This window comes from Bacillus rossius, chromosome 14, assembly GCF_032445375.1.
Source record: "Bacillus rossius redtenbacheri isolate Brsri chromosome 14, Brsri_v3, whole genome shotgun sequence".
Classification (NCBI taxonomy): Eukaryota; Metazoa; Arthropoda; class Insecta; order Phasmatodea; family Bacillidae; genus Bacillus; species Bacillus rossius.
The window spans coordinates 31,970,334-31,982,566 of record NC_086341.1 but is presented as its reverse complement, the minus strand read 5'-3'; the positions used below and the strand labels follow the sequence as shown (position 1 = coordinate 31,982,566).

The window sequence follows — 12,233 nt, the reverse complement described above, 5'->3', positions numbered from 1 at the left end:
CATTTACCCCACTATATACCACGCAACGGCACCAGTCCCAGCTCTGTCCAATATATAATACTACTAAAAAAGCTACATTACAGGCACGGCCACTACGCAAAGGGCCGAACACAATATTCTTGCTGTACATATATACAATCCCGCCAGTGTCCGAACGCGTGCGTCTCAAGAAGAAGTGACGATGGTAGCCTAACGACTAAACGTATGAGATGAAATTAAAAACTAGACCAAAGCCTAAACTATCACCTAAGTGAAATCGAAATAAAGAAATAGGCTTGAGGCCGGTGCAGGCTCTTATGTACCTAACCGAAACGCCAGCGTGCAAACAAATGGAATAAAAGGGAAATGGCAAACGTACGCCTTAAAAAACGGAACACGTGTGTCGTAACAAAAACGTTTATAATTGGGAGTAAAAAGGGGGGACGACAGGTGTTGACGCGCATTTGAAGTCAGGATAATAACGTATTGTAAAATTTACGATTATATATTTTTGTGACTCATTGAGTTTATAAACAGTATACCAGAATAATTGTTCTAAAGGAGATTTATATTTATTTGGTACCCCGATGTTCACGTAATGTCGCCACGAGCGGTCGTCTTGTGGGTAAGCATAGTAAAAAGCGCATGCGCGCTGGAATTCGACATGTTATAATTCCGCGTCATGGTACGTGCGCAGCTCGTTCAATTTCCGTCGCATAACGAAATTTCATCATTTTAATATTATCGTGTTCAGTTCCCGAGTAAGGCTTAGGTATAAGTTTAAAACGTCAAAATCCTCTCAAAGCACACGTAACTAGTGGAAGACATGGCAATAAAACAATTCATCTGTCCAAAATAAGTCAATATAGGGGAGAAGGTTCGCTAGTTGCTATTTAATATGTACACAATACCAAACATAAAAATAATAAAAACAGTTACGACGCGTGCTAGAACTGAACGTCACAAATATGAGGGATAGAAACATTTTTGAGTAATCTATTATTTGAAATACACGTAATCATGCTTTTAACAAACACATTTATTTACTAGTGTCTGTCCATATACTCAGTGGAATAAAAAAAAAAAGGATTAATTGGTGGTTATAGCTAAAATATTGTTACGATTTTATAATAATGTTGTGGTGGTAAACTGAGTTCGTATAGAGATAGCCCAATTAAGTTTAATTTTACAGTTTTATTGACAAATAATTTTTACATTAATAATAATGAATTGTATATAAAAATGCTTAATCACCAATTAATTGTACTTAAAAATGTTTATTCCCAAGTCGCTCAGTGTGTGTCAAGTTACACAGTCCGCACTCCTCACTGGGCTGCACTCCTCGCGGAACTCTGTCGCCAAAAACCTGTCGCCGAACTCACCGCGGAACTCCATCGCGGGACTCTGTCACTGAAATCTCGCCACACTCCGTCGCCGACATCGCACTTCCCTTCGCTTGGAATTCGCTTGGAACTCCCACGGAGGCCGGCATCGCAGCTTAAATAGCAGTCGGTCTGTCTTTCCAGAACCAACGAGTGCAGTCGCGTCAACCCGCACCGACCCGACGCCCGAAGCGTCGAGAACAGCGTCCCTCCTCACGTCACTTCACGCGGCGGCCCACGAAATTTCCAAGGCCGCTCAGCGATGGATAACGGTGCCGAGGCAGTTCGATGCTTGGGAAGGGGGTGGGATGGGGGGTAGCGACAGACTCTTGTGATCCGCCCAGGCGCACGTGGCATGTCTTACGTCAGTGGAGGCCACGTAACACGAGCCTGACGCCTGTAGCCTGACAGGGCCGCCAGCCAGCTCCAAACCAGGTGCGCGGTCTGGTCTCCCGCGTTAGTAACAATGCAATACATTACCCTGTTGGAAATTTCTGTCAATTTGTCACAGTTCTAAATGTTTCACTGGAACGAAACTTAGAGTTGCGAATTAGAGTTGCAAAGTATGAGAAAATATGTAAAAAAAAATTTTTTTTGGCGAGTTACGAAATCATACGCTGCTGCCGCCATCAGTAAACAGCTTTAACTATATTTCAATTTAAAACTTGTTTTTCAGCCTCGCGTCATCAAAAAATATTTGTTACATATTTTTACGTTAATTCCGTTGCCTACTCACTTTCATTACTCTAGCGGCTGTAAAAAAACATTCACTTCAAAACTAGACGTTTCGGTTGATTTTTGAACTCGCATTCGAAAGGACCTGTGTATGAACCCTTATTCATCCATCCTGAGTTCGGTTCAACTTGAGTTCCCGAGAAATCCCTTATTCTAGGAAAAATGAAAAGACGTTCCCTCGCCATTGGCTGTGTCCAAATATTTTGTCAACTAACTTGTATTGTATGGGAAGCTTACAGTTCACAGGGATGAGAGGCCACAACTGAACAATTAAGAAGATCTCCGAAATTTACCTATCGCTCATGGGGGAAAAAAAACACCATATTGCAAGGTCATACAGTATTTTAAAGACTCTTACCTTAAATAACCAATCTATCATTTTAGTAACGATAACGTAACCTTCTGGAAAAAAAATCACTATAATTTATTAGACTGACCAAACCTAACCCAACCTGACCATTTATTTCGATAAACTTCGAAACTTATCATATTGTGTGTGTGGCTTTCATCCCTGTGAACTGTAGGCTATCCTTATCAGTAGGGACTGTATTTCGTGAATACATTTCGTGTCAAGGTATATCACAAAACACGGTAGCTTTTTCTTAGAGTAATGGCGAATCGTGTGCGTGCAGCAGTACGGTATCCACATTCCCATTGGCCCCGTCAAGTGCGGGAAAACACCTCTCGCCGACCACAGCCAATAACTACAAGAAAAAAACTACGGTGTTTTGCGATGTACCTAGACACGAAATGTATTCGCGAAGTACAGGTGTCCCTACTTATCAGTAATGCTCTTGTCCCCAATTTGAAGCTGGTTTTAAATTTGCGCGTATTTATGCTATTTACCTCAAGTAAATTTACCGTCTTCTCTTTCCTTTCCTATTTTGACGTGACAACGTCTAATAAATCGATGAACGCTGTCTGCACGCACGAAAAAGTGTCCCACTACGGATGTCCCACTACGGATGTCCCACTACGGATGTGTCCTGTTTGCTCATTGTACGCATGCGTGGCATCTCTCTTCATGCTCATTGTACGCATGCGTGGCATCGCTCTTCCACTCGATTGGAACAACCATCGATTTGACTTTTCAATCATATTTTCGTCGTTTGAATTATTAATATTATGTTATTTAACGATCGTCCACCGATTTTCAGCACAATCGGTACGGTTATTTAAAAGTTATGTTGAATATACAAATACGTTTTGAACCAACAATGGTGTTTTACAGTTACACATAATAATTCAAATTACACCCGGGATCTTTTGCACAATGTTTTAAAAAATATTGTAACACATTTTAAATAAGTTTGGTGTATTTGGGATTCGTATTTGTTATACAATCGTGTTATAAAAACGAAATAATATTATTCCCCTACCGTGAACAAATTTTTTATACATATGTATATAACATCTAAAACTAATTATTTTCAAGTATGGCCTCGTGGCTGAGCGATCAGCATCACTGACAACAAACCGACAGGTTTATTGTGGTGTTTTGATTGTTTCGGGACGTTTTTCGGTGTTTTGGTGGTTGAATTCGGATTCCTGGTATTCTTTTGCGCTTGGGGAAGTGTTTGTGTGTGTTTTCCTGCGCGAAATTGCCTCCAGTCAGCATTTTGCGAAGTTCGTCCAAAGGTAAACAATGTGTTGGTTTTCTATGTTCAACCTTCCATTCAAGATCAGGTAGATGGCTGATTCACCTGTCATGGCCTTTCTGCTGATGACTTGGTCAAAGTATATTTTCCTCTTGCATTATTCTGCTTTTTCTGTTGTTTTTGTTCTGGGCGTTGTCCATATTGCTGTTTCTTGTTTCTGCGAGTGTTTTTATTGGTTTGTTTTTGTCGCCTGCTTTTGCGATCTGTTAATTGACTTTTATTTTGGTGTTTATTTGTTTCTCTTGCTTGCTGGGTGTTGTTGGGATTGTGTTTTGCTTTCTATATTGATTGTTATTTCCTATTTGCTGGTCTTTTTGCCATTTTGTGCTTTTTGCTATGGCTGATTCTAATCCAGTTTCTGGGCTTGGTGATGATTCTCAAAGTGATTATCCTCCTGTTGCACTGCACGAGGCTGGGTTGGGGCGCCCCCCGACCATACCTGCTCGTCTCTCTCGGCGGCGGCGTCCCGAGCCTCGCTCTACTGTGCGGCGGTCTGGGAGTGCATCCCAGCGTTCTGTTTCTTCTTCCTCTTGCAGTCCCGAGCGCGGTGGTGGTTCCCCGTCGCAGTTGGTGGATTGGGGTCGTGTCGTCCCCTCTACCAGCTGCCTCCAGGCCACATTGACGACTTCTACTGTGACCATGGTGACGTGTTCGAGTCCGGTTGCTGTCTCTGTTCCTGCTGCTCAACCACCACCGCCGCCAGCTACATCGCTAGCTGGGCCGCCTCCTTCGCCGCCTGCACCCGGGCATGGCCTTCCGTCGCCGGGTTTGACGCCGTTGCAGTTCGCTGGCCAGGCGCCTCCCGGGCCACCTTCGGGTGCTTCGTCTGCCGGCGTGGTTGCTTTTGATTCTTCTGCGCCTTCTCCTAGTGTGTCTTTTGTTGGCTCTCAGCATGTTGGTGCTGCTGTTCCAAGTCTTCCATCTGCTGGGCCTGGCCTTCCCGCATCGTGCCAGCCATGTTCCATGTTTGGTGTTTTGCCTGGTGCTTCATCGCCTGCTACCTTGTCTTCGCCTGCCGCTATTTAAGCCCCTGGTGGGCTTTGGGCGAATTTTCCGTCTGTGGCCTTTGCGCCCCCCCCCCCCCCCCGGGTTTTGATTTTCGGCCTCCTTCCTCTTTTCCGTCCGTATCACGGTCATCTGTTGCGGTGCCTGCCGCCTTCAGGAATCCGCCACCCACTTTTCGCTTTGGGGATAGTGGAACTTGTGTATCTGCCACCAATGTCACCTCGCAGACGGTGCCCAGGGATGTGCTGGAGGGTCGCCTGGGGAAGCGTTCCTTTGGTGATGGTGTGGTTCACGATTGGGCTGCTGACCTTGATGAGTGGACGGACGGTGCATCTGCTTTGCGTCCTGCAGCTTCCACCAGCGGGGATGATGCTGTGCCGCCACCTAAGCAGCAACGTCCGCGGCGTGGGGCTATTGCCCAGTTTCCTGCCTTGCCTCAGCCGACTGCTGGTTCCTCTCACACTGCTGCCGGTGTGCCTCATGGGAGGGCTGCTGCATCTGAGGTTGTATCCCGTGGCGGGTGTCATCTTCCGTCTGCTGCCCGTATTGCTTCTGCTGCCTCGGCTGCTCCGCCGCCTGAGTCTGGGCAGACTCCTTTGCGCTCCAAGAAGTCCCCGCTCATTGTCTGTCGTGGCGGGCTGACACCGACTGCCATTAAGGACTTGGCTGCTCTCGACAATCAATTTTCATCTGGTTTTGTTGCTAAGCACTACCCTTCTTCGTCGACTTACCAGATGGCTTCTCGTGACGACCATTTGAAGATGATAGAGCTGCTTCGGGCTCGGGGTGTGCGCGTTCATTCCTGGACGTGCCCGGAGGATCGGAATGCTCGGGTGGTTATTCGGAACCTCCATATTGATACTCAAGTGAGTGACATTTCCGACAGTCTGACCGAGATCGGCATTCGGCATATCCAAGTGTTGCGCATGTCATCTGGTGGTCGTGCTCCTGAGCCCTACCCATTGTTTTTGGTGGTTTTGGAGGGGGCGAGTCAGCTTTATGAAGCTCTGAAGATCACTCGTCTCGGCCATGTGGGCTGTCTTGTTGAGGTGTTTCGGGGGAATCGGCAGGCTGTGCAATGCTTTCGTTGTCAGGGCATCGGGCACACGTCGCAAAATTGCAATGAGGATGTGGTTTGTGTGCCCTGCGGGGAAGGTCACGCCTCTGCTGACTGTCCTCGTCCTCCATCTGAGAAGCCTACCTGCTGTTTTTGCAAGGGTGACCACACGGCGAATTACTCTGGCTGTCCCGAAAGGGAGAAGATGATCACCTCCAGGGCGGAGCGGCAAAAGGCGAAGGCAGCTTCGGCGCAGCGGGCTTCCCAGCAACGCTCGCCACCTTCAACTGCATGGCAGATTCCTGGCAGATCTTTTTCCAGTGTTGTTTCTGGTCATCGCTTTGATGGGCCTCTTCCCCCAGCTGCTTCGGCTGGGGGTCCCGATTCTGCTCCTACTTTGGATTCGCTGCGCGATATCGTTGATATGTTTCGCCGTCTGGATGTGTGTTCTTGGCTGGTGCGTTTTCGGCGGGCCTTGGGCAGCTTTGTCAGTGCGGCCACTTTGGCTGACAAGTGCGAGGCTCTCCTTGCTGGCCTGGGTGTCCTTCTTGAGGTGCTCGACTCCTTCTCTGCTGTTTTTCCTTTGGCTCCTACCTCGCCCTCATGAGTTCCACGCTTCTCTTGTGGAATTGCCGCTCTCTCCTATACCGTCTTGCCGAGTTCCTGGCCATGTTACGTATTTTTGCGCCGGCGACTTTCACCTTTGTTCCAGCTTGCGCGAACCAGCGTGCTTCCGTTCTCGATCTGGTTTTGACCACTCCCGGCATTGACTTGTCTCATATCTTGGCATATGAACGTCTGGACTCTGACCACTTACCTGTCATTGGTTGCCTCCAGGTCGGTCCTGTAGGCTTTGCCGAGGGTGCGCAGTGGGATTTCTACCAGGCCGACCGTAAATTGTTTATACGTATTATTGATTTCAGTATAATATATCCTATATTTTATATATAAATTGATTTTAATGTAACTTTTAATTTCAGTGTAATATCTATACATAAAAATTGTTTATACGTGAAAATTGTTTATATGTAATGTAACATAATACGTTTTAAAAAATACTTTGTTTGTAACGCTATTCCAACGGGTGTGGGCTAATAAAAAGAGAAAAAAAATTTCTTGATGTATTTTTCTTTTTACTTGATCCTGACAAACACAAATATATTTTTTATAATATGTTCACACTTGACCTTGCAAACCACATAAATATTTTTTTTATAATGTGATCACACATAAGACGGAAATCGTCCGTGTGACGTACATGTTTACGGACGTGTGGTGAAAGTGTGTCCAACCCGGACTGACTTAGCTGGGCATGCATAAATACCGCCGGCGGGAGGTGAATGCTTGCATTTGATGTCCGCGCATGCTACGTGAGGTAAGTCTCATCCGCTTGATTATACTTTTGTTAAATGTATTACATGTCTCTACGCGGTCCCCGACTGCTGACTGGGAACTTTAATGGCAGACTCCCCTCCCCGACTGCGGGGCAGGCTCCCCTCCCCGACTGCAGTGCGGGGTAAGGCTCGTTGTCATGACAACACGGTGCGGAGGGGAGTGCGCTCAGTCACGTTTACGTCGCGCGCAGAGTAACATGTCCACATAGCTTGCGCTTCACTCTGATTGCGCATACGGTGTTTACATGTACACATAGCTTGGGCTTCATTCAGTATACACAAGACCGTTTCCTTTAATATTTACAAATGATGTTTATTTTATGTTTCCAGAACGTTATTTGTACCACTGAACGTAACTGCCCGTCTATCCCCTCCTCGCCATGTCTACTCCCCCCGAGGCGAAGCGATCTTGTCCCAGTGAGCCTTCCACGTCAGACACTCGCGACAGCACGCGGGCGTCCGGGGTGGAGCCGCGTGAAGCTAGCGACCTGCCTCCCCTGGAGAGTGTTATCTTGGACTCTGTTTTTGCTAACTGGATAGTGGACTTTCGGATCGGTAATGATGTTGAGTCTATTGATCCCGCCTCGATCTTTCTGTTGTGCCTCGCTCTCCCCAGGCGCTTGATGCTGCTGTGTCGTCTTTTACTGCGGCAATTCTTGCGGCCGCGGATGCTGCTGTGCCCCGGCGTCGCCGGGTGCGTTCCGGCGCGCCCTTCCCCCTGCACATTCGGAACTTGATCAGGTTGCGCGATCGGTCCCGCGCCCGGTGGCAGCATTCCCGCCTGCCTGTGGACCTGGACCTGTTTCACGCGTGCTGCCGTCGGACACAGTGGGCAATTTATGTCTGGCGTGCGCAACTGCAGCTGCAGAAACTCCGTGGGCTCACTCTGGAGAAAGGTACAGTTTGGAAGTTTGTTCGTCGCCTACGTGCTGCCCCGAGGGATCTTCCTGTGCTGACTTCTGGCAGGGCCGCCCTGGAGGATCCTGCGGCGAAGGCTGTTGCTCTGTCGGAGGTATTTTGCGCCACGTACTAGCCGGTGGCGGTGCCCCCGGGTGCCCCTGGTGCTGACCTGGGCTCTCTCCGCTTTCGCCCTGCCGAGGCGCCTGAGATTCCACGTCACCTACTGACCACTCCGCGGGAGGTGTCCCGGGCTTTGGGTCGTCTGAAGTTGGGGAAGGCTGCCAGCACTGACCTCTTGCCTGCCCAGCTGCTTCGTTCTCTCTCTCCAAAGGTCTCGTCTTTCTCACGCAGATCATCAATGGCATTTTCCTTGTCATCCATTTTCCTCAGCCCTGGAAGCTTGCGGTGGTTGTGCCTGTATTGCGGTGTGATGCTCCGCCTGCCTTGCTTTCTTCCTACCGGCCTATTTCGCTGCTGTCGCTGTTGTCCAAGGTTGCTGAGCGGATTCTGCTGTCCCGGCTGATGCTTTTCACCGATTTGCTCGGAGTCCTGCCTGACACTCAGTTTGGCTTTCGGCGCAGACATTCGGCTCTCCATGCTGTTGCTTCAGTGGTGGACTCCGTCACCGCGGGTTTCTGCGCGCATCAGCACTCCGCCCTGGTCTTTCTTGATCTGTCCCGTGCCTTCGACACGGTCCACCATGCCGCTCTTCTCAGCAAGTTGCGCCATTTTCAGTTTCCTGAGAGGCTGATCTCGGTCTTCCACAGCTTTCTCACCGACTGGTCCTTTCAGGTCCGTGTCTCTGGGGTTCTGTCGCCGCCGCTGCCGATTGAGTCTGGGGTCCCTCAGGGGTCCCTGTTGAGCTCTCTTTTGTTCTCTATCTATGTGGCCGAAATTCCGTTGCTGCCAAATGCCCGGACGCTGCAGTACGCGGATGATACCACTCTTCTTCTCTCTGGTGAAACTGCCTTGACCCTCCAAGCCCGCGTCCAGTGCTCCCTTCGGACGATAAGTACTTACTTTAAGCGATGGGGTGTTCGTCCCAACCCCGAGAAGACCGCCTTGATGTTTCTGACAAAGCGCCGCAAGCGCCCACCTGCGCCCCTTGTTCTTCTGGGCCGCACTTTGTTTTGGCGACCAGTGGTGCGGTATCTGGGTGTCATGCTCGACTCTACCCTCACCTGGCACTCACATATTCGAGTCATGTCTGCCAAGGCCCGGACTGCCTTGCATTCTGTGCGTCCCGTTTTGATCCCCGCTTGTCCCCTGGCGGAAGAGCTGCGTGTCCGTCTATGGCAGTCACTGGTTCTTCCGATCTTACTGTATGGGGCTGCCGTCTGGGCGTACGCATCGGTCTCCTGTCGGCGGCCCATCCTGACTGGCTATCACCTCGGTCTCCGAACGGTCCTGGGCCTGCCGCTGTCCACTGCCGTCGCTCAGCTCTACTACCTCGCCGGTGTCCTGTCGCCTTCCGAGCTTATCCACCGCATTGCGACCCGGTTCTTCATGCGTTCTGCTCGCCACACCAACCCCGTCATCGCTGGAATCGGCGCCTACGACGTGTTCGGCCCGCACGTGCATCGTCGTATCAAGGACTTTGCGCTTCGAGATCCCCCCTAGTGTAGTGGACATTCTTGTGCTGTGTCCCATGCCCATGCATAGTTTGTGTAGTGTTACATGCCCATGCTTGGCTTGTGCTGTGTTCCATGCCCGTGCATGGTCTGTGCAGTGTTCCATGCCCGTGCATGGTTTGTGTCGTATTTCATGCCCGTGCATGGTTTGTGCTGTGTATCATGCCCGTGCATGAATTTTTGTTTATGTACTGCTACGGTGTGTTTTTGTTCTTGCCTTGTGCTTATTAAGTGCTTTGTTGTATATGTTTTGCATTAAATGCCCACATTGGGTGCCTCTCCCTCACTGTTTATTACATTTTCCATCTGGAAGCAAGAAGGTGGCATGTTTTTTTTTTTAACTTTTCTTTCCGACCCTCCCTGATTCTTTAAGTTATTTCGGTTCGTCTTTTGTTATATTCTGTTCCATTTTTGTTTGCTGTACTCTGGGTTTTTTGTACTTTTTCCTAGAACTTTTAGTGGTGATATTTTGTACGATAGTGTTGTGTTTTATTGTAATGTGTATTTCTTTAAGCACGAAAGAGCTGAGTTAGCTGGAGCGTGCTCCTTTATTTGCTGTAATGTTCGTTTGTAATGTGTATTTATTTGTTGAATAAAAATCAATATAAATCTAAATCTAATCCAATGCAAAGATTATCTGTTCGTATCCCGGCAGCTGAGAAATTTTTTTTGTACTTGTAAAAATAAATACGGGGCACGCAACATTTCAAAAGTAATATATATATATATATGAATTAATAAATGCAAATAACAGTAAATTTATTAATTAAATTTTACATTTCATTTCACTCCTTTGTATCCATACAAAATAGTGATAATTCAATAAAAATGATTCAATTTTATTCATAAAAGTATGCAGAAGTAGATTTTATCATACAAAAGATAGAAAAATTAAACAAAAACTTTCTTCCTCAAAGAATATAATATTTTTAATGCCTAACTGGTTTGGTTGCAAAAACCTATTACGGCTCAGTCTCAGGCCGAATATGATATTTTCTTTTCTTCTGGATCAATCATTTCATCAATGTTTTGTTATGACGTTGTCACGTTAAACAATCGTCCGTAAATCGACTTACAGACAACCAATTTTTTTATTAATCATTTGGAGTAGAACAAATGTTCCATGGAGTGATTTCTAGTCAGAAACGAGATGGGTGTGCAGTTTGTTGAAGAGGTGAAAAGTTAGGTGGGAAGGGGGGTGTTTGTGAAACAATTTTAATTGCTGTTTTTCCAGGAACAGTAGGCAGGAATATTAATGGAGATTTTAAACTGATCAAGATTATTTTCTCCTTTCTTTATTTCAATTAGTTTTTTAAAGTTGTGTTTTTTCAGACATTAAATATATGTATTACTTGTTTTTCATACTTTATTTATGTAATGTATAAGTAACAACATAGTTATTAAATTAATGTGTTGATTTTGATGTATGCCATTTCTGATTACACTTATTGATCCCTTATTGAGACTTTTTATTTCATACAGTGTTATCAGCAATGGCGTCTATCCAAAACTCCATCTTAAATCAATCTTCACATTGTAAGATCCATTCAAAGAACGAAATAGTAAGAATTAAAACATTTTACTTTTTTGTGTATATGTTATATGTTAGATTTCTATGGCTTTATAGGCTATTGTGGCCCACGAAATTATTTATTCAAATTTTATTACCACAGTTTGGAAAAGTTCAGCTCAATTTTAACAGATTTAAAGCAATAATGTTTTCCAGTGGTACATGTTAAAGGCTTTTATAACTTATGTTAAAGTTAATTACCTTCACATATATTGTTCCGGCCTTTAACAAAAATGTGTACAAACTTAAACTATATAACTATACAATGGTAACTTAGTTTAGTTGGATGAAAATAAAAATATTTTACCTGTACATCCTTGTGTTTGCCAAGAAGGAATAGCGTCCAACTTAAAGAGGCCAATGTTGTTTCATAACCCTAAAAAAGAATTACTTAAATTAGAAAAATACAAATGTAATAGCAATATAAAAAAACTTTTATTTTTCTGATTAAGTAAAAATTTATGAGCCAGTAATAGTCATTCATTACGTTGTAAGCGAAACAAACTGATTCCTTTTATACCTAAGATTACGCTGAAGTAAATTTAGCAACAGTAATAACTTTATAAATATTTTTGTGGATATGCTTCGAAAGAAAAGAAAGAAAATAGAGTGAATATTAAATAATTTCTTACATTATTCTTTACAGATTTAGTATAAAGACGTGTATGTCGAATAGTGAAAAAAAGAATCAATACCACATTTCACACAGACTAAAATAACATAAGTAATTTGTATTGTGTAAAACTTTTAACATATCAAAATAATGGTATTGCCCAGTACGTTTGCTTCTATCTCACAAAATCCAATTAGTCTGCAATGCTTAAACAATTTAAATGAGTTTATCGGAGCAATGATATGACCCTGATTATTAATGTTACGCCTATCATTAAAAAAATCTAAGTGGCGTCTATACAAGCATTTG

The 12,233-nt window shown here is 45.5% G+C and overlaps 1 protein-coding gene across 2 annotated transcripts in view; it reads right to left on the bottom strand.

Moving 5' to 3' along the window:
* Window positions 1–12,233, bottom strand: part of LOC134538760 (cytochrome P450 4C1-like) — a 77,952-nt gene that overhangs the window by 40,468 nt on the left and 25,251 nt on the right. For both annotated transcript variants that reach the window (XM_063380246.1, XM_063380247.1), the window contains one exon: window positions 11,619–11,687. In XM_063380246.1, the coding sequence (XP_063236316.1) occupies window positions 11,619–11,687 (69 nt within the window). The remainder of the gene's footprint in view (window positions 1–11,618; window positions 11,688–12,233) is intronic.